At 42.4% G+C, this 23246-nt stretch overlaps 1 protein-coding gene across 2 annotated transcripts; it reads left to right on the top strand.

The window, feature by feature from the left end:
- The first annotated feature begins 706 nt into the window (after nucleotides 1–706).
- usp37 (ubiquitin specific peptidase 37) lies at nucleotides 707–23246 on the top strand. Of its 2 annotated transcripts, none has more exons than XM_083775923.1 (24): nucleotides 707–761; nucleotides 2473–2683; nucleotides 3165–3315; nucleotides 4632–4717; nucleotides 5066–5181; nucleotides 5332–5409; nucleotides 5645–5733; nucleotides 5860–5944; nucleotides 7517–7672; nucleotides 8343–8474; nucleotides 8941–9064; nucleotides 10407–10654; nucleotides 10752–10869; nucleotides 12075–12154; nucleotides 12394–12558; nucleotides 12724–12777; nucleotides 13045–13192; nucleotides 13628–13847; nucleotides 15134–15303; nucleotides 16080–16140; nucleotides 16298–16416; nucleotides 17199–17268; nucleotides 17392–17530; nucleotides 21879–23246. In XM_083775923.1, exons 2-24 carry the CDS (start codon nucleotides 2516–2518, stop codon nucleotides 21967–21969), a joined length of 2868 nt encoding a protein of 955 aa, XP_083632049.1. In that variant the 5' UTR covers nucleotides 707–761; nucleotides 2473–2515; the 3' UTR covers nucleotides 21970–23246. The 2 variants fall into 2 exon arrangements, with proteins under 2 accessions (XP_083632049.1, XP_083632048.1); XM_083775922.1 differs by having other exon boundaries at nucleotides 713–862.

The raw sequence follows: 23246 nt of genomic DNA, 5'->3' as shown, positions 1-23246 counted from the left end.
CCGGACATAGTGCTGGAAATTCTGTGTGCCATGGGCAGAATTGGGACGGCGAGCGAGGTAACCCTCTGTTGGGTCCCAGGGTATGCAGGGGTAGAAGGAAGCGAGAGGGTGGACCTCCTTGCCAAGAGAAGCCTGAGTAGGGAAGTAGATGTCCAACTGGAACTTAGGGGACTGAGCAAAGAGGGACTGATAATGGAGTGTCAAGGGGGATGGGAGAAGGAGGATAAGAGGAGGCATTACTTTCAGGTTCAACCTAAAGTGAACAATGAATGCTTCTGTATTACAGCTGCAGCATCACGCAGAGGCGCAGTAAAGCTATGCAGACTGAGGCTGGGGCACTGTGGCTTAAACAAGAACCTGTTTCTCATTGGGAAGCACGACACAGGGCTCTGCCAGTGTGGAAAGCCAGATACAGTGAAACATGTTTTCTTAGAGTGTAGTGAGTACAACACAGAAAGACAAGCCCTATTCTTAAGGATGGCAGAGGCAGGAGTGGAGTCCTTTTCAGTTTCTTCATTATTTGGCCATAGTGAGAACCACCAATTAACCTCTGAGGCAGTTCTGCAGTTCCTGCATGACAAGACCAGTGGAGGGCAGCACACTGCCGGAAATCAACAACAACAAGAAGAAGAGTCGACGTCATTTCCGCTGTAAAAATCCATTCCCGCCATCATCGCGCAGCGCTGCGAAGCGTTGTGTGTGAGCCGTGAGGACCGCTCTCGCTCTGTCTGTCAACAACATCATCACATCTAGAGGAGCAGGTGAATGCCGGCAAAACCCAACTTTCTGTCCTCCGAAAACTCGGGCAATCGGAATTAGAGCGATTTAAAAGTTTTCCCAGAGGAGCAAGCAAGTAACACGGGTAAGACACGCGCGTGACGCCGCGGAGATTAAGTGTTGGGACAATGTTTTCCACCGCCGACCCGAACGACAATCAGCCGCACAATTAGCCCCGTTAGCTTAGCTTTCATGCTACTCTGCTCTAATGGTGGCCCCCGTCCATTCACCGCCGTTAGCTCGCTGTCTTTGGCTGCTCCAAAAACACCGTACCTCCGTACCGTTGACGTCACCGTCTCTGCGAGCTGCCCGTTCGAGAATTAAACGACCGCTAAATACATTTAGCTGTCGTTTAATTTACAGTGTGTAACTGTGTATAGCTAACATTAGCCAATAGAGCCGTACGGTGTGTGTGTGTGTGATGGCTAACGTTACATAGTCATGTATGCTAGCTGTGGCTAACGGCAACACAGGCTGTGATGCTGCTACTGCTCAACATAACATTGGCCATAAAGTGTTGTCATTATGTATTAAGATATGATAACTTGTTAGCCAGCTAGCATCTACCGGTACATTGGGAAGAATCTCATTTTGTCGGATTTGAGGGGTGTGATTAGTGTGATTTCAACGTGCTGTTGTTTTTGTTTTGAGTTTGCATTGACTTTGGTATTTTAGTCTTCCCTTCCACACTGTCTGTACCTGAGGATTTATCGCCGTAGTAGGTGTTACTGTGCAACTTTTAACCTAGGTGGCTTTTGTTAGCCGCTAGGAAAAGGCATTTCATATTTTCCGTTCTCCGTGTTGTCCATTGATTGGTAACATTAGACATATCTGAGATTTGTAGGTTAGATTTTCTTTCTTGCTTCAAGTCAACGATATTCCGAGAGTCGACTGACAGAGTAAATGACAGTGATGACAATGAGTCGTGCACACCAAGCAGTGAAGCACTTAGCCCTCCAAGCAGAACCCAATGGTACTGAAGTTTCTGACATTTTTGACGACACAGACCATGGAGTCAATATTTTTCAATTGCAGTCGCCTGTAGCCAGGTGCTCTTTGAGAGCAGTTTTGAAGGAGTCAATGGAGGGATTCACATGTCTTAATGGCTGTTGGTAGGGCGTTCCACATTGTACTGGGTGGCACAGGAGCGAAATTAATTGAATCCCTTGTTTGAGCCAAATCTGGGTTGCATGTGGTTTGTTGAACCCCTCTGGTGTTGAGTGTGGACTTTGTTGACATTAAGGAAGTATACTATTTAGGCAGGTACATGGGTATCTTGGTGGTGTAGTCACTACACTGTAGTGAATCTACTAGACCAGACACATTGCTAACTAAAGTGTCTTGCAGAGTCCACACCACAACAAACTACAGTGGACATATTTATAGTTAGTGCTGTGGACGGCCCATAATAACACTAATCTATCATGGATTCGTTGTAGTGGTACATAAGAATGCTATTTAAACACAGGGGTAATTGTCATTGTACAAAACAGTCTGGATAATGACTATCATTGAGTGAACTACATTTTCATCCAGCATTTTTGGTGACTGTTGTCCATCTACAAATTCTACATACAAGGTGTGCTGCGTGCGGTGCAAGCTCAAAACAGCGCAAGCTTGATGTCACTTTGACTGTATGTAATAGCTTGCAAACATGGCTTTTATTCATGTATCTTTATTTTTTATGGGTTTTAGGATCTGTTGGATCAGCCTCAGTGTGCCACCCAGACAGCAAGCCATGGCCATGCCCAAGCTTTCCAGTGGATCTACTGTCAAGATACGCTTTAACGGCATAGGCGTAGGAGGTACCTGCAGGTGGAGAGAAGGGACCTTCGAGATGATGGAGAAAGACAGCAAAATCAACCTGTGCATCAAATTAAATTGTGGTGGTGGTAAAACTTTCCAGGTATATTTATAATGGAATTTACACCATTATTGTCCTTATCAAAAAACTTAAACCCTATATACCTACATACTTAGTTGGCGCGGGTCTGCCCCCCAGAGCTCTGCATTTAGCCCACTCTGTCCATCCGTCCCTGCCCCCCACCCAATAACGCCAAATCTCTTTGATGAAAATAGTCAAACTACAAGCTTGTAACACAACATGTGAGGTTATATATCTGATGTTTTGGTCGACTGTTCCCCCTAGAATAGGTTTTATGTGGGATTTGTCTTTGTACACGTGTGTGTGTATACATAACATGTGTTTGTGTGTGTACACGCATGCGGTTATATAAAAAATCAAATGTGTCAAAACGTGATTTGACAATGCAGACAATGAAAAGAAGCTGTAACGGCTTTTAATTTTTTGCTTGTAGACATGCCATTAGCAAGCACAACAGTGACATTCGACCGGCATCTGTCATAATTGTCTACTTTTTCCTCAGCTCAACCAGAATGTGAAGAGCATTTCCCAGAACCAGAACCGAATCTCGCTCACTTTAAAGGATGCCAGTAATATCACCCTGGATAAAATGCCCCCTGCTTTGACCCAGAAGACCAAAGAATACTTGGAGAAGGTGAAGCAAGGAAAACAAGGTAGTGAACAACACCTACCGTACATACTGCAGCGATCCACAAGGAGGATCAGGCCGAGCAAAATAATAGTTTGGTCTCCGATTGCCGACCGACTCTATTAAATATGTGTGACCCAGATAATTTTATTGGCATTTGGTGGGGGGAAAGAAAGTCAGAATTCGACCAACCATAAAGGTCTTTGATCACAAAAATTCTCTTTGGTGAGACCACCTGTCGTGCGAAGTCAAAATAAAGTTTTCTTTCATCTAAAATATCACGTGCGCAAATGTTTTGGATTTCGTCATCGCGAGGAGATGCACAACACAACCTTAGAGTACAACACAACACGGACCTGTGTACTAGTGTTGAGAGAGAGAGAGAGAGAGAGAGGGGGGTGACGGTCTCTCGGATGAAATCGTGAACATGAAGCCCAACACATATACATACGTGACATGACATAGGCCGCCGCCTATCTGTTTCGGAACGGTTCACTTCACTCAGCATTCAGCATGCAGTGTAGCTCTCCACTCGAAATTAATGAATCTCTGCACGTTCTCATTTTAGTTAAGATTGTGCCTATACTTCGACTTCGTTGCGCGGCGGTGGTACCGCACACCCAAAATAGCCGCTCTACAAGCGTCCGCATTGTGAGCTTACACGGTGTGTAGTGTGTGTGAGCTAGCTAGCTAACGTTAGCTATGTTTTTTGTCTTTTAACCTGTAGCACTAGCTAGCTATACTCTGGCAAATATTGAAGTTATTAAAAAAAGATGCCTATCCATCATTGCCGTAGGAAAAAATAAAAATAAATCCCTACCTACTCAGCCCAAAAATGACAGCCAATCGGAGACCAAAGTATTATTTTGCATGGCCTCAAATTGTTGCCCACACAGTGTCTTGTACACATCCTGCAATAATGATTGTGAGGGGGAAAAATATGTTAATTTCAAGACGGATGCTCAAAACCCACCACTTAACTCTTGGTTTTAAAAGCTCAACTAAAAAGTTGAGATTTTAAAACCGCTATTGTTTTGTCTTAATGTTACTCTTTTAGCTTGTTTTAGTTTTTCTCTTTTTCTGCACTTTGCGCAGCATTTCTATGTCATGAAAGGTGCTATATTATATATAAAGTTTATTATTAAATCCATAATTTTGCTCCCACAAAGTTTGGAGGGATGTGCAGAGCCGTCTTTCTTATTTATAGCCTACTGTCTTTATTTTATATAATTTCTATTATTACTGAAATATCCTAAAATGCAGAACAAAAATAAATTAGACTCTTTCCTGTCAGTTCTGTCTTCCGTTGTTTTATAAACTTTATTTGAATTGTATTTGCAGTTTTAAAAATGGCACATGGCAGCGCAAGCTTCGTACTGGGAACCCGGCCTGTCAAAAATGAGACGAGTCCATCTGGAGAAAGACAGGTATGTATGTTATATATAATAGTAGAAGTGGTTACCTGGAAATCAGAAGGTCACCGATTCTCTTCCCCCAAGAGTCAGACAACCTATCTAACCCACTGCTCCTTGGATGCTGTATTAATAGCGGCCATTGCTCTTTATAGTTAGGATGGGTGAATGCAGGGGATGAATTTCACGTATGGCGTGCAGATGTAGAGTTAATGAATACCCCCCCCCCCCTAAACAACTCAAGGTTACAGAACTATTATTATAGCCAAACAAAGCATCATTTTTGCACATTCTTTCCACATTTGTGCTCATAGTGGATCTAGCTATTTCTTCCTACTTGTAAATTAAAAACCTTTCTATCAGACCACCCCGAGGCGGCAGAGTGTGGACGGTAGGGAAGACACCACACCGTGGAAGCCCTTGGGCAGCCCCAGCCGAGCAACCTCCACTCCGAGCCGCACAGGCCTCTCGGAAAACAGGTTAGTTTATGTATTTTACTTATTTATATATATTTGCCACCGATCAATGCAATTAAGCTAGTGTACCAATGTAGAAATTAATGTAATTGCAGGCTGAGTGTTTGCTGCACCGTGGCTTCATTACATATGCTGTATGTTTTCTTTTTTAAGGAGTGAGAAGAGGAAGAGATTGCTGACCTCTGACAGTGACCTGAGTGAGGACTATCCCAAGGAAAATGACTCATCAAGGTAAAGCATAAATGTAATGATTAAAAACACCTGCATAATTATGCTCGACTCAAAAACTGTCCAGAGCTGAAGTGTGATGGACGAGACTTGGAATTTTGTAACGTGTGAAGAATCAAAATGTCAGCATGTGCTATGTAGATGGCTGTGTGTTCTTTTGGTAAGATTTAACTGGTGAATATCACACACAATTATGGTAAATCATTCACACTATCACAAAGTTTTCTTTTACTCTTAGCAATAATAAGGCAACTTCAGACCCATCCCGGAAGTTCCTGGTAAGCTGCAAAGAGAAACTGAAACAAGTGGAGGAGAACCGTAGCTCAGGTACCAAAATATTAATTATTACATTTTCTATTACAGAAACTGTAATGGTAGTAATTGAGCTGTTAATTGAATTTTGTTTATTGTGAGACACTTGAACCATCCTTCCTTTTGTGTCTTGACCATTAGCTCCACTGAGCTCCACCCCTCTCCAGCCCACATCATTTTATGGTAGCCGATCAGTGACTAAAGACTACAGCTCCTATTTAGACAGGTAAGATCTGTATATGACATTTCAACAGTGCTGGGTTTGTTGCAAATTTGCAATGAATGATTGATGATGGATGAATGATTTTGCAATGAACTCCCTGGCTGTATGTAATTGTTGTAGTTGAGGAGCGGCAGTGGCTCAGGGGTAGAGCGGCCGGATGGGGACTGTGAGGTTGCCAGTTCGATCCCCGGGCTTCCCCAGAGTTATAGCCACACTGTAGGACTTTTATAGTTGTCGGGGAGTCATCAGATCGTTATGTATACAGATTAGTTTTGTTTTTTTAATCAGCTGTCATATCTTTGTAGCTTTCACACCAAACGATTGATCGCCGACTAGGGATCACACACTGCAAGAGTACCAAGATGCGATCCAGACCCGATACATAGGCCTATAGGCTACATAGGTTTTTTTTCTCTCCAATTCATTCGTCTCACGTACTTGCAGGATCCCGTGAGACATGCGCGAGACCATGCCCGAGCACACACAGAGAATATAACTATAATTCTGTCTCTTGCTCTGTGTCTCTCTCAGTATGTGTGCTCACACACAGCGCATGTGGTAAAATGTTAGTGCTGCAACGTAGATTCCAACACGGCTTTATCAACATTATTCAAGTGAGATGCGTTGGTTTTATAGGCTAATTCAGCTACCAACATGTACGACTGAATTTACCCACAGACAGACAGACAGACACAGACTTTCTGTCTGGGCACAGCTGTCCTGTGCTCTCATTGGTTGTAATATGGACCTTCTCGGGGTGCAGTCGCAACCCTGTTCATACTGTATGATGTCCAGTCGGCGAGAGTCAAATATCAAACCTGCTAGATATTCAGAAGTGCTTGGGAAGGCATTGGCGAGCGCTTTTATCGCCACTGGATCTTCTCTTTCACAGACAGCGAGCAAAACTTTGGCGATCAAAGCCCGATCTTGTGTCGGATTAGGGGTTTTGTCACCAAGTGCCAAAAAGCTCCCCGACAGCATAATCGGAGAAAATATAAGTGTCGAAGCCATCGGTGTATGATGGTGTGTGTGATTGTTATGCACAATCTATGTAAAGCACTTTGGATAAAGGCGCTATATAAATGCACCGTTTACCATTTTGTCAGTTTTAGAACCAGAATTGTTTTTTTTATTGACAAATATATTATATAGATTTGCAGATTTTAGACATATTTTCTTGGGACAAGTCACTGATGGCACCACAATATTTGAACAGTAAACTGTAAAGCTGTGAGAAAATATTACTCAATGACAGGACGTTTCAGTTAAAGGTATATTCAGTGATTTCACTTAATTCAAATATCACTTATTTTTTTGCTTTGTTGTGATAATCCTCTCTACTATAGTGTGCTGACCATATAAGGAGTTCCTCCCTGTCCCCAGTTAACCCCTGGGGGTCAAAAAACCTTAGGTTTCGTTTTTGGCTCTCTATCCTGATTGGATGAAAGGCTTAGGTCCCAGCCAAAAACGAAACCTAAGGTTTTTTGAGTGAAATCACTGAATATACCTTTAAACAGTTAACATTCACGGTAACATTTACTCATCTGCATGTCCTCACTGTTCCTTGACCTTCAGGCCATCCAGTGCACACCAGTATCCTGGAGCCAAGAGAAGCCTCATGCAGCCCATCCACTCCACTCCATTCAAGAAAGTGCGCTCATCCTTGGAATACGGTGGCTGGAACAAGCAACGACCATCGACCCTGGCTCAGCCCCAGCCCCCTCTGCAAGGGTGAGTACATCAGAGAGGGTTTCCATAGCTCTGCCAATCCGGATTTCTTGCCTTCTCAAGAGACACACCCGGACCCCCCGTTTATTCCATATATGAATCGGTTGGGCCCAAAGCCAATTTTTAACATCTGGTCTGGTTGCTATGCAACGCCTCAGTCACCACCAGCTATGGGATCTTTGCAACCACTCCATTTATCTCGGTTAAAAGCAGGATTTTCAAATCCCCGTAGCTCCGCTTCTACGTTCGCTGTCCATGGTAATCCTGATTCATCCAATGTTCGGATGTAATTTGTGACTTTGTCTCGCATCGCTCCCGACCTGTAAACGTTTCAGGCGAAAGGAAAACGGCGTGGTCTTCTGGCTGCTCAACATGATGAAAAATCACTTGATCGGCTGGCACAGCTACACGTTTGCTAGCGGCACAGAAATGTTAAGGAATATTTTCATTGTATGAATGATTTGGGGAAGGATACTTCTGACATGTTCATGTTGTCCTGTGCCTAGTTCACATCCATAGCACATTAATACACACTAGAAGTACCACAGCAGAAATTGTCTGTTATAAATGTATAAATTGGTGGGGTGGGTGTTCTCATAAAGCTCAGCTGTGTAATTCTGTTGAGAACATGTACTGTTGTGTTGCCTAATCCTCCCCGCTCAACTTGCTGTAGGTTCTCCAACCTTGGTAACACGTGCTACATGAACGCCATCCTGCAGTCTCTGTTCAGCCTCCCCTCCTTCAATAATGATATGTTAAGACAAGGTATCCCCTGGAAGAAGGTGCCCATCAATGCACTGCTCAGGTAGCACGACACTAATGTTTTAATGCTTTGCTTGTAGAAAATGCCAGTAGCTCATTGACTCAATGTGTGGAATATGGTGGGGTATTTAAACCAGGGATCTGTGGTTCTGCCAGCTATGCAAAGGCCTGTCGTATGCATTTCCACACTTGTGTAAACCATGTTTCAGGCCCCAGAAAATAAGTAAAATGTGATTTGACAGTCCTGAAAAGGAAAACATATTTCAATACCATACCTGGAGGTCTATTAGAGTAATGGTAACACCATAAGCACATACAAAACAGAAAAAGTAAACGCCATCTTTAAGCAATAAGCATAATACACTTATTATTGGGTCACATTTAATTGTTTTAATTATTTATCTCTTACTTAAATCCTCCAGTAGACACACAGTTCATAAAAAGCCACTAGTAAAATCTAGGTTTCAGGAAGCAGTGCAACTTCAGTTGGGTTTATTTGATCCTTCTAGGCGTTTTGCCCACCTCATGGCAAAGAAGGATGTGGGCTGTCCAGAGACGAAGAAGGACCTCCTGAGGAAGGTGAAGAGTGCCATCTCTGCCACGGCCGAGCGCTTCTCTGGATACATGCAAAATGTAAGAACAGTAACATCTCTGGATACATGTAAAATGTAAGAACAGTAACATCTCTGGATACATGCAAAATGTAAGAACAGTAACATCTCTGGATACATGTAAAATGTAAGAACAGTAACATCTCTGAATACATGTAAAATGTAAGAACAGTAACATCTCTGGATACATGTAAAATGTAAGAACAGTAACATCTCTGGATACATGTAAAATGTAAGAACAGTAACATCTCTGGATACATGTAAAATGTAAGAACAGTAACATCTCTGGATACATGCAAAATGTAAGAACAGTAACATCTCTGGATACATGCAAAATGTAAGAACAGTAACATCTCTGGATACATGTAAAATGTAAGAACAGTAACATCTCTGGATACATGCAAAATGTAAGAACAGTAACCTCTCTGGATACATGCAAAATGTAAGAACAGTAACATCTCTGGATACATGTAAAATGTAAGAACAGTAACATCTCTGGATACATGTAAAATGTAAGAACAGTAACATCTCTGGATACATGTAAAATGTAAGAACAGTAACATCTCTGGATACATGTAAAATGTAAGAACAGTAACATCTCTGGATACATGCAAAATGTAAGAACAGTAACATCTCTGGATACATGCAAAATGTAAGAACAGTAACATCTCTGGATACATGCAAAATGTAAGAACAGTAACCTCTCTGGATACATGCAAAATGTAAGAACAGTAACATCTCTGGATACATGTAAAATGTAAGAACAGTAACCTCTCTGGATACATGTAAAATGTAAGAACAGTAACCTCTCTGGATACATGTAAAATGTAAGAACAGTAACCTCTCTGGATACATGTAAAATGTAAGAACAGTAACATCTCTGGATACATGTAAAATGTAAGAACAGTAACATCTCTGGATACATGTAAAATGTAAGAACAGTAACATCTCTGGATACATGTAAAATGTAAGAACAGTAACATCTCTGGATACATGCAAAATGTAAGAACAGTAACATCTCTGGATACATGTAAAATGTAAGAACAGTAACCTCTCTGGATACATGCAAAATGTAAGAACAGTAACATCTCTGGATACATGCAAAATGTAAGAACAGTAACATCTCTGGATACATGTAAAATGTAAGAACAGTAACCTCTCTGGATACATGTAAAATGTAAGAACAGTAACCTCTCTGGATACATGTAAAATGTAAGAACAGTAACCTCTCTGGATACATGTAAAATGTAAGAACGGTAACATCTCTGGATACATGCACTACTTACTTAGTAGTGCCTGGGCAAAGTTCTGTGATTGTTCTCTGCAACTTTTGCTTTTTGTTTCAATAACTTGTGTCTTCCCAGGATGCCCATGAGTTTCTGAGCCAGTGTCTGGACCAGCTGAAGGAGGACGTGGAGAAGATGAACAAGAGCTGGAGAAATGAAGCGGCAGCGTCCTCGTCTGCAGTGTGGGATGATGCCCAGCAGACGGCAGCTACATCACCGCTCGCCAAGGCAGAGCCCAGCGAGGACGCCGACACCTCTCGCATCTACACCTGCCCTGTGGTGGTCAACATGGAGTTTGAGGTGCAGCACACCATCACCTGCAAATGGTGAGACCTGTTCCCATCTTTGAGCATTCCTTGCTAAATTCCTTGTTGTAAAAAAAAAAAAAAAAAGTATTTTCTTACCTGCTTATGTGTGCTGCAGCTGTGGGGAGGTGGTGACTAAGAGGGAGCAGTTCAATGACCTCTCCATCGATCTGCCGCGCAGAAAGAATACCCTCCCGCTGCGCTCCATCCAGGACTCTCTGGATCTCTTCTTCAGGGTGAGGCTTAAACCCGTAACAAGGATATGATGTGTATTTATTTCCCCCCCCCCAGTAATTTGTTTTAACCCATTAAGACCTGAGGCCAATTCTATAAATGCCTTATAAATCAGTAGTTGTCTCCACCAGGCCGAAGGCATGGGGGGAGAGTATGTTTGTCCGTGTGTCCGTCCGTGTGTGTGTCCGTGAGCAGCTAATCTCCGGCACCGTTAACCCGGTCGATGCCAAATTTTGCACACACTCTCCCTGGATGCCAACGATGAACCTCTGCCCCAACATTTCCAGAACGGCCTGTTATAGCGCCACCAGGAGGCCGCTTTGTGCAAAACAAGTTTTTGCACAGTACACCTACAGATTTTGTCCAAACATCGCGCAAATTGGTACACAGTCTCTCTAGTTCACATCTGGCTTTTAGAGCGCCACCAGGAGGCCGACTTTTGTAAAACACATTTTTGGATATTACTCCTCCGGATTTTGTCCAAAAATCCCGCAAATCGTTACACAGTATCTCCATAGTCATGTGCTCAAGACGGATGTGTCTGATATTTCATATTCCATCCTAATTGGCTAACATTGGCTTTAAAATTTTGCAGGATTGGCCTGTTTTGAACAAAAAGCCTCAAATCATGAACGCAGCGTGCAATTTGACGTGAAATCTTTCACGCACTTTCCTACTAGGCTGAGGAATATAGCCCACCCATTTCACATTGGCCTGTTATAGCGCCACCAACAGGTGGATTGTGCATGCGTGCGATCAACACGGATCTGCACCATTTCCCATATTCCATCCTGATTGGCAAAGATTGGAACAAACAAACAAAAAACATGTTTATATTACTCCTAAACATTCCTATCCTCCTGGTGGAGACCTGTGCCCAGAAGGGCACTTTTTCTAGTTTCCACTAAATTCTGCATTGACCAACTTTGTGTAGAATGTCTCTAAAGTCTCAGTTATAGGTGCATGCAAGCCATGCATACATACTAACATAATAAAGTTATTTAAAATTGTGAAAGCGGAGTTAACCCATTCTGGGCAGGAACCCCTTTTGGCGTTATTATAACCCTTCTGGATGGGAACCCCTCTTGTTGGTCTGTACAGTATGTACAGTATTCAAAAACTTAGGTCTGGATTTAGAAGGCATTTTAGAATCGGCGTCAGGCCAAAATGGGTTAATAACTTAATATAACAACATCCTTTTTTACAGATGGAAGAAATCGAGTACTCGTGTGAGAAGTGCAATGGGAAATCGGCTACAGTGATGCATAAATTCAGCAAACTGCCCAGGTACAGACCTCACTTAACAGAACCCATAATCACTTAAATTGAATATGTCGTGTCCTGAATTATATCCTTTGCTTTATTGTTCCACCATAACATTCATAATATGCTACAGTATATACAGTATTTATCTGTTGATTCAAATATTTTCTATACAGTGATGGGGGCCACGACTTTGCATAGAAATCAAATGTCAGTTTCACCGGTTCTTAATCGTTCCCTCACACTTCCATAACCACACACAGGGTGCTCATCCTCCACCTGAAGCGTTATAGCTTCAACGCCTCGCTGTCTACGAACAGCAAGCTGGGACAACAGGTGATGATTCCCCGCTACCTGACCCTGTCATCCCACTGCACAGAAGCCACGCGGCCCCCTCTCAGCCTGTGCTGGAGTGCCCAGGCAGCCTTGTAAGGACACACACACACACACACACACACACACACACACACACACACACATATCAACATCTAAATGCTTGCTACCTACCTACCTTCTCATAATAGAATAGTTTGGTGTCTGAAAGAAAAGAAAATGGCATGGATTCTGACCCTGTGATTTATTTTTTATTCAAGGTCCCGAACACTCAAGACCTCTCAGTCAGTCAATTCATCTTCAGCACCTCTCCGGTAAATGCTTGCACCATTTACATGGATGATTAAATGTATGCTAATCCTAGTAACTATATGGTGACTGGTATTATTTAGAGTGTCCACAAGAGCCAGTCATATATATTTTTTAATTACTTTAGTGTGTGTGTGTGTGTGTGTGTGTGTGTGTGTGTGTGTGTGTGTGTGTGTGTGTGTGTGTGTGTGTGTGTGTGTGTGTGTGTGTGTGTGTGTGTGTGTGTGTGTGTGTGTGTGTGTGTGTGTGTGTGTGTGTGTGTGTGCGCGCAGGAGGGCTGGTGGTAAAATATCCACTTCCAGCTGTACTTCCCTCTTCCTGGACTCGGACAGTGAAGAGGAGCTGAACAAGAAGACGAATGTGAGCCGCAAGCGACACCTAAGCGACTGCCTTCCTGACGAGGATGATCGGCCAGAAGAGGTGGGTGTACTGCCAGATTAGATGATAAGAAGTTTCTTATATCTGTATCTGCCTGGTGCCAAGTGACCTGACCTCGTTCCCTGTATCCACTTGTGTTCAGTTTTATTTTGGTGCAAAGGGCATAAGCCCACTATACCATTTGCATTTTTTAATCAATTGCTTCTTGAGAAAAAAGAGGTCCCGCACACAGCAGTTTATTCAGCCGAGTGATAACGTTTCAGTCCAAACCGAAACGTTGTCACTCGGCTGAATAAACTGCTGCTCTATAAGTGAAGACTGTGTACAAGACATTTTTTCTCATGATTCGCATTTGTTTGCTGGCTCTGACGCACCTGTCCTTGTAGGTGTGCACAAGGACTTTTCTCTACAAAATCAATTGCTTCTTAACATATCAGTTCAATATAAGACTACATCAATTTGTGTGTGTTCGTTCAGCGGGGGTCGACAGAGGATCCGCGAGAGTTAAACGATGATGAAATGCTGGCTGCAGTGATAGAGATGAGTCGAATGGAGGCGCAGGAGGCGGGAATCTCTGCTGAATCGCCTCTGGAGGACGAGCCAACCAACCGTCCCGACACAGGCTTTGGGGACGCTGACTCTGCAGAGCTGGACTATCCCTGTGGTCTGGTGGAGACGGAGAGCAAACAGCCTGCAGGTACAGTAGATTACTAAAAGTTTAACCACATAAACCTTAGCATTCCTGTTTTGGGGGGAAACATTGGCCGAAAATAGCCAATCTACAAGCTCATAACATGTCACGACTCGCAAGAAAAATAAATAAAAAACAGCAGACCAAGTACAGAGCGGACCCTGGTCAACTATTAGTTTACTAAGTACTATAGAGTTTTCTTTGTATGTATTTTTTGTTTTTGTTTTGTTTTTAAAGATATTTTTTTTGCGGCTTACGCCTTTTTATTGATTTTTTAAGGGACAGACAGTAGGCTGACAGGAAACGGGAGAGAGATGGGGGGGATGACATGCGGTAAAGGCCGTGTCGGGTCCGGGAGTCGAACCCGCGGCACACCGCGACTGGATCACCAGTCCGGTGCCCAGACCGTTACGCTACGGCCTGGGCCTTTTGTTTGGTTTTTAAGTATAATATTAATGTTTAACAAAAATTAGGCCTTCGGTGTAAATGGAGGTATAAAATAATCCAGATGTAAATGGAGGTATAAAATAATCCAGATCTTTTCTAAATGCAGGGAGCTACTATTTAACATTTCTTATAAATTGAACAGAACATTTTAAAACAAATAAAATACTATACTCTAAAATGTTTTGTTCTATCAAATTATAATTAACTGGCTCCCAAGCAGCATTTCTTATAAACTGAATGAAACAACGGTTCCCCAAAGCTTTTTTCCCTGTAAAAAACGAATTAATAATAACAACAAACTAATCAAGCTGGTCTCTTCAAGCAGCACCAGGTTGTAAAGCACAAATGTCCCACCCTGGCACCAAAAACAGTATTAGATATTATCATGTCGATGGACTACTCCCATTCAACAGCACCAGTTCCAGAGAGGAGCACATACGCCTAATTTTGCCTAGTTGCATAGAGAGGAACATCTGCCAAAATATCGGCCAAAATCGTTCATTCCCCGACACGTGAGATGAAATATTGTGACGTGCTGCTTTCATCCAGGGCCAATAATCTTAACACTAACAGAATCATGTAGTGTGTGGTGTCCCATTATTTTTTAAATATTGTAGTTTGTGCACGTTTAGGAGAATCTTATAAGTGTGTGTGTGTGTGTGTGTGTGTGTGTGTGTGTGTGTGTGTGTGTTGCCAGATTTCCAACATCCTGAAATCTGAGCCTAGCTTAAGTTTCTATGAATGGAGATTTCTTCAACATCAATTAAATCCAAATCTTGCACAAATCGATTTAGCTGATTCGGGAGAAAATATTCTTGACATGCGTGTGTATTTGCTTGTTGCAGATGTTCTGGCCTCCCTGGACCTGACCATGGACGAGAACAAGGAGAACCAGACTCCAGACGGCGTGCAGCAACAGGGCGAGTTGGACTGGGTCCAGCAGCACTACAATTTCGACCAGGAGAGAGAAGAGCAGGAGCTGCAGCAAGCCCTGGCACAAAGCCTTCAGGAACATGTAAGTACAGAACTTTGTGAAACAGGACTCAAAAGACAATTCTGACTGAACCAATGTGCACTCCACATGCATTAAAGTTCTTCGTCCTGGGTACAGATTTCCGTTGTGAGGATCCCATATTGGACATGTAAGGGGTGTGGGTGGGAGTCTGTAGCGGTGACATGACCGCAGCATTGCTAGTCAATCCCCACTGCCCAGCCAAAGATCAGCTGCGCACAGTGCCATTCTCCGCTGTGTTACCCGACACATAAGTGTTAGCCTCAGCTATTGTTGCATGTTGGTGTTGTGCCGCTGAGTAAATGGCAGATCTACAAGCTCACATTGTGTCAAGAATGTGACACGCTATGAGCTTGTATATCAGCTATTTAATTTGGCATGCACAAACACCAGTGTGCAACTATCATGTTGTGCTCCGTTTGTCGAATTAAAAGTAGCTAGCATGGATTTAACCTGTGTCTGAGGCTCTGAGCCTTCTTTCACCACCAACGCCTCCATGATTATCACTCCATTCAGTCAATTGAACCGGCCGCTACCACACTAGAGCTCTTCACGCCCCAATGCGTTTGGTTAATTTGAAATTGGTGTCCACTGTCCATTCAGACTTGGTTTTCTTATTTGAAAAACTGCAGAAAACTGCTAAATATCAGAAATATACCATGCTGGGGGTTTCCCCTACAACGTATCACGAATCAGATATTGGGTCATGGTCTGAAAAACATTTTTCCATTCTATTTTTTTTTTTGCTTTAATCCCTGTCTCCATTGACCCTCTTACAGGAGGCCAAAGAGATGGGAGAGGATGAAGAACTGAGGAGGGCCACGGAACTGAGTTTGCAAGGTATAGACTATAGAATATAACCCCACCATCATTAGAGATGAGTTTAGTGTAACTCGTTTATGGTGATTCTGTGGGATTTCATGTGATCTATTCTACACTGACCCTCCCAAAATACACATCAAAGTTCATACACTTTTCTCCACTCCTGACCCACCAGAGTTCAACAACACTTTACCAGAGTTGCTGCTGTGCTCAGATGAAGACTCTGGAAATGAAGATGTGCTTGATATGGAGTACACTGATGCAGAGGCAGAGGACCTAAAAAGGAATGCTGAGGTTGGTAGCTCATATACTGCCAGAACATATTTGATCAGGAGGGAGTTCCACCGCACCTCAAGCCTGTGGTAGGCTAATCTGGTGCATCTCAGAGGCAGGACAGGTAGCAAGAGGAAGGAAGGCACTGGAGCAACTCAGACAGTTTAAGCCCTTTTTAATTTGCAGGGTGTGAAAATAATAAAGATATTACACACAAAATATTTGTTAAGTTAACTTAACACTTTGTCCCAGAATCTTTCAAAATATAGGCGAAATATAGGTGCCCAGCAGATGAGGCAGATTTTACTCTGAAAATCCCTGCCTTTAAACAGGACCTTACGGCGTGTCCAGGCGTCCTACTCCTGGCCCCGGAGGGCCACTGATGCTAGCATAAATCTGGAAATATCGTCAGGAAATATTGAGGTTTCATTTTATATATATTTTGCCCCCCTTCACATTAGACTTCATCTCAGATTGTTCAGTATAGAGATGGGACAGACAAGACGGCAAAAGCACTAACTGGCCCATATACCTTGACAGAATTTAATTTTAGGTGGTTGGCTGCACAGGATTCTATAACAGTCTCTGGAATTTTGTTAATGTAAATGGACCTGTGAGGCCTTCACTGGGTAAATTTTTCAAAATGGGCATATGGTCGACCAAAGGCCGCAATAAATTATTTGACATTCAATATTTCCAGGTGTTTTCTTTTGTATAATAAGTGAACACAACCACCATCCACCTCTAATGGGTTGAAATGACACAATTCCCCTGTAACCGCTAATTGTCCCTCTTGTTTGCAGAATGGAGACCTGACAAACTCATTCAGACTCATCAGTGTAGTCAGTCACATCGGGAACAGCTCATCCTCTGGTAAGAACGCCTGTGTCTGAATCTAAAGCGGGGAAAGAAAGTTACTACACAGACGTTATGAAATGTTTTAGAGTTGTAGCTGATGGGAACTGACTTACTAAACACAATTTGTCCTCCAAACAGGTCATTACATCAGTGACGTGTACGACATGAAGAAGCAGTCGTGGTTGACCTACAATGACCTGGATGTGTCGCGCACACTGGAAGCTACTGTCCAGCGGGACCGTGACCGCAGTGGATACATCTTCTTCTACATGAATAAGTGAGTTGCTGTAATAACAGATTTATTTTTGGATTATGGAGTCTGGTGGTGGACACCCATACTGCCAATCAGGGTTGAGAAGTAACGGCTTATATGTAACGCCATTACATAATCGGAGCAATAAAAAAACTAACTGTAACCAGTACATTTTTAAATGTGTAATCTGGATTACAGTAACGGTGGTATAGTAACGGGGATTACAGGCTTGGTTACATTCTCCCCTTCCCCTCATTAATTTTAGGCCTACAATTCTAGGCCCACAAATAAGTTAAAACACCAAACGATAAAAGAATCAGTCGAAATAAAGTACGCATGACACATGATCAGGGGCTGCGATGTGTCACTGCTGCTGCCCATAGCACTGCACAGTGTGGGCACACGAGCAGCGTGCGTCTGTCCCAGCAGAACCAATGGTTTTCCCCACCGTCAGAATCTAACTCTCCAGTCCATGTATTATGTAATTATATTACATTTTATAGCATGATCTGTAGCCAGCGGACTCTCCTAACAGTGATCTGTAGCGGGACAAGCGGTGGGGTGTTTGTGGGGAGCGCTCTGTAGACGCGGGGACACGGGTAGTGGCGGATATCGCCAGGTACCTGGCGATGCGATTACACATCGTTTCCGAGGGTCACGATTCGATTAATCCTGATTAATCCTGATTAATCACTCACTGTTAATCACTCAGTCACTGTGTGACTAATAAACAAAGTGCTTTATAATGATTATGAATATATATATTCTTTCACAGTGCATGTTTTTAACTCGAATCTTTGCTTCTGGGGGGGTCCATAGAAGAAAATATTTTCAGATGGGTGACCGTGGCCAAATACAGAACAGCAATAAGCAGCTTTCTTTTAAAAAAAAGAATTCGTTTGTACAAGCATACAATAAATATATATTAATAATGACATAAGATGTCATGTCATAGAAATACATGGGCAGGATTTCGGTTGAGGTCAGCAGCACTCTGTCAAATTGCCTTTATTCTTTGTTAGGACAAAAAAGGTGCTTTTCTTTGTTTCCTTATTCAGGGATTTAATTTTCAGTTACTGAAGTGTCATTAAGGAAGCTTTGGGTCAGTTCTTGAGACTATATGTTGCACTTTTCTGTTTGTTTGCACACATTAAGGAGCATTTGGTTTAAAGTATTTTACAAGTGTATGGCAACATTTTGGATTCTATGATGTTGAGGGGACACGGGAACTCGATACAACTCACAACGTGTACAAGACCATATTGCCCACTGACATCCAGAGATGCAGTCAAGACAACCATCCCGATCCCGAACACACGGACAGCTGCCCATGTACTCAGAAAAGGCGACTAGAATTACGAAGTCCATCTGCACTTTTATTGCAAAGGATTTACGTTCACATTCGGTCGTGGGGAGCGACGGATTCCGGGCCATGTTAGCACTTTGGAGCCACACTACATCGTCCCATCTCGGCCACATTTCACAGGCGGTCGATGGTGTGAGTTTTATCGAGTTCTCGTGTCCCCTCAACCTCATACGATCCAAAATGTTCCCTTTCTGTCATCTTTTTTCTCTTCCCCTCCGCGTTGGTAACTCGTTGTTTTGGTTGTTGAAAGCTAAAGCGTGTGCGAGCGCTGTGTGCGTCACTCTAAACAGTCCGGTACGACGACGCAGCGCAGTCGCAGATTATTTCCGCCCTTTTGCTCCGGTAAAAAAAATACATTATATAATCGATGTTTGACATTTGTGCATCGATGAATTATCGCCCATGATGGCATCGCGATTAATTGACTAATCGATTTTTTTCCCCACCACTAGACACGGGTGGCCGTGGGTAGTGAGATTCTGACGGGGAGTGGAATGATACAATGGATACCTTTCAAATGGCACACTAATACAGTGTTTCCCAACCTTTTTTGCTCCAGGGCACACCTTTCATAGCCTAAAAATCTCGGGGCACACCTAGATATACGGTGTATAGGCCTATCTATATACATACGTGCGTGTATATATATATATACATACACACACACATACATACAGTGTTGGGATTAATAAAGTGACAACTTTTACAATATCTCCATTACCATTATCCAAATTAATTCCTTATATATATATATATATATATTTTTTTTTTAAATACATTTTGGAGAAAATAATTGCTCATATGCAATGTGAAATGCCACCTAATTCTTAATCCTTTTCCTTGTCTTTATTATGGGCCATCTTGTGAAAGCTGCATGCTTTTATTGTGAAGGGTCTCAGTTCTCACAGCCTGCATATTTCCACGTGCTAAAAATAGCTGATCGACAAGCTCACAACGCGTTCTGTCCGCAACGCGTTGTGAGCTTGTCGATCAGCCATTTTCAGCATGCAAGCATAACACGTGTACGACGAAGAATAAATCAGGCATCACTGCGCTTATGTGGAGGGAGGGAGATATATTTTGTTGGCCGAATGAGGCGATCATGTTTGGACACTAACTTAGTGTTACTTTCTGACAAATCAGGCGGTACACCTGGACAGATCAAACGGCACAGTAAAGTGCCGCGGTACATAGGTTGAGAAACTGCACTAATAGGCTATGCATTGCTCGCTATATGATGCAGACAAAACCATAACCATTACTTATATAATGGATATAAGTAACACGCAGGGGGGTGAAATCAACCCTCAACAGCTTCTGTGTTGACCACAAAGACCAGTGTGGTGGTGGTGGTATCAAGATAATTTCGAACTCTCCTCACAGCTAGAAGGTCCTGGGTTCGATTCCCGCGGGGGGGGCGTGTTCCCTCCGCATGATCAGTGCCCATACCCGAGGTGGGGTTGGCGAAAAGGCCTTTCTGTGTGGAGTTTGCATGTTCTCCCCGTGTCCCCTAGGTACCCTCACACAAATATGCAGTAATCCTCAGTCCGCGATTAATTACAGCTGTGGGTCGCACATTGCATAGCTCAATCGCGCATATAACAATTGCGCTTGTGTGTGCGCACGCCCGTCCCCACTCCGTGAGAACTTATTTGTTAAAGTGCTATTTTTTTCAATAGGCCTACCAATTTGTACAGCATGCCTTTGGCTGTATACATATATATTCTTTATATTTGTATATTATTTATTATAATGATTAGGAATTATAATGATTAGGAATTAATTAGGTGTGCACGATTATGAAATGATGTCCGATCTCCCATTATTTGCAGGGTCATATCTGCCGATACCGATTCTGACCGATTCCGATATTATACAGACCACAATGGAAAAAGTCTAGGCCTATTAAAGTATTAAATCAATCAATAAATAGCCTATACTCTTTTGCAAGTGTCTGTTTTCACAACTGAATGAGATGAGTACACAAATTAAATGTAGAAAAATGAAGATTTGTTTTGGCTTAATGCTTAGTATGAGGTCTAAAGTACGGTACATCAGCCTTGTGTTCATAAAACAGAAAGATTGGGTATTGGGTAAGACTGAAGTTATGTATCTTTCAGGACCTTTCACTGCTTCGTCTCAACCATTACTATATGGCTCTGGTCTCAGCTACCGCGGTGGATATTTTGACATTCAGTTTTTTTTTTCTTTTTGGGAATGTTGCCACTACTGTTGAAGCAGCCATAAACTACACAGGTTCATCTCGATGTTCTGGGCATCTTTGTAATGTTAAGGTCATTACACACTGGCGAATTAGCGACGCGATATATTCGTGCGAATAATTCGCATTTAAAAAAAACCAATTGAAGTCCATGCAAGCTTCTACATCAGTGGCGAATGTGCGACCGTTTTCGCTTTTATTTGTTCGCTCTGGTGTCGTATTTTGCAGAGATTCGCAGGCGAACTGCAACATGCAATATTTCGCATTTTCAGATTGCTTATTCGCATCGCGTCGCTAATTCGCCAGTGTGTAATGACCTTTAGTGTTAGTAAAAAGCAGGTAGTAAGTTTAAGGCAGACTAACATCACTCACTCTACCGTTCACTGTAGTGGAAGAGATGTGCCTGGTGAGGGTTTAAACCCTGCAGCTACGTCTACAGGAAATACGTAAGCTGCGACCATGAGACCCGTTTTTAAATTAGTCTATATACTGTAGTCCTGTTTCAACCTATACGTTATACCTTTCAATCCGGGAGCTACCTCTGTCTCATTAGTTGTTGCTATAAATATATGTAGCAATAAGAATTTGAAGGTTTTCAGAAAGCTTAGGTTAGGTTGTAGGTGTTTTTTTTGGTTTTTTTTACAATCTGCTTCAGGTATAAATGCGTTTAAATAGGACCTAACCAAGATAGGAGGGTACGTAGGTTTGGAAGTTTGTCATTGTGGAGTAACCTGAACATTACAACTTCCTTTTTTTTGATAATAATCTTAAAATCATGTCCTCAGGGATGTGTTTGAGGAGTTATCTGAGATGGAGAGGAATGGGGCCAACGGAGGAGCATCAGAGGCAGGAAGAAGCGTCCTGCAACCCCTTTGAGCATTCCACGCTACTTTACCCTAAACACACACAAACACTCTGCAACAAACTATCCTGTGAACAGATGGATTCAAATCTTACAGTGAAAGAAGAACTCAAGTACTACTGATCGCCGTCCATTTTGGTCGTCTTCAGGCACTCCCCCTTCCTGTGCAGAACGTTAGAAGCCAGACTTTAAGCTTGTTCCTGAAAACCACAGGCAGCAAACTGTCAAGACAGTTTAAAGAAATACTGTAAAAATTTGTTTTCTTTTGGGGAGACTTTTGCCTCCTCATTCTGGGAGTGCATATATATTTTGTATTTACTTTAGTAAAAACCTGTTTTCTTGGCAGTTCAACTTGCCATCCATTCATTGGGTCATTCATACCTTCACCAGCCGACATCAGGTGGTTCCCCTTGGATTGTATGGTTTTGAGACCTTTAATTTCCAATATAAATTATGAATAAAGATATATTCTATGTTGGAGTATAAAATAATCTAGAGTTAGAGGGTTGTGTATTCGGATACATGTGGTGCAATATTTATTTTCTGGCACAAACTGGCCAATTCTGTTCAGCTTTCCGGTTCTGTCTTAAAAGTTTCAGTGGGGCATTTGTTTGAGCTCACAATGCTTTACACATGTAATGTTAAGTGTCTGTTTTATCCATGTTTTTTAAAATCTGAGGAAAAGAGGCTTGTCTTTTATAAACTCCTCTAGGGGGAAACCCTAGTGCCTCCCAGTTAAAGTTTTCTTTTGTCTTAAGGAATCTATGTACGCAGAGCTTTACATTGAAAGTTGCACAACTGCTTTAGAATGTTTGTGAAACCTCAAACAGTATGTGCAAATCAGCTAGGGTTGCTCTTCTAAAGCCTAACATTGTCTATTTATTGCGGCAGAGTTGTAAATTCTAGCTTTGATTGCCCCACACAATCTGAAAGTTTCTCCATCTCTGTATTAATGACCAGTATACATTTTAAGACTTCATCTGCTATTGTCATTCAGTGCTGCTGCTTGAAGAGCAAGAAGTGATATGTGGGATATTGTACAATAGTGATAAAGGTTAAACTACCAATTATTTCAACAATGCATTTGTTAAAAAATAAATAATGCAGGTACATTTTTTGTGTAACCATTTTACTTGCCATATGTTACACAAAATCAGAACTGAAATGCCCACTATGCACCATATTAGTATGGTTTGGGCCTAGGGGGATTGTTTCGGCTGTGTCAAGTTCGTTTGCCCAGCTTTGTCATGGACAGATAGGCATGTATCGATTTTTCAACTTCTTTTTTTTT

Source organism: Protomyctophum parallelum (assembly GCF_964188405.1).
Source record: "Protomyctophum parallelum genome assembly, chromosome: 11".
NCBI classification, from domain to species: Eukaryota; Metazoa; Chordata; class Actinopteri; order Myctophiformes; family Myctophidae; genus Protomyctophum; species Protomyctophum parallelum.
The sequence above is the reverse complement of the archived record's forward strand: the minus strand, read 5'-3'. Positions and strand labels throughout refer to the sequence as shown.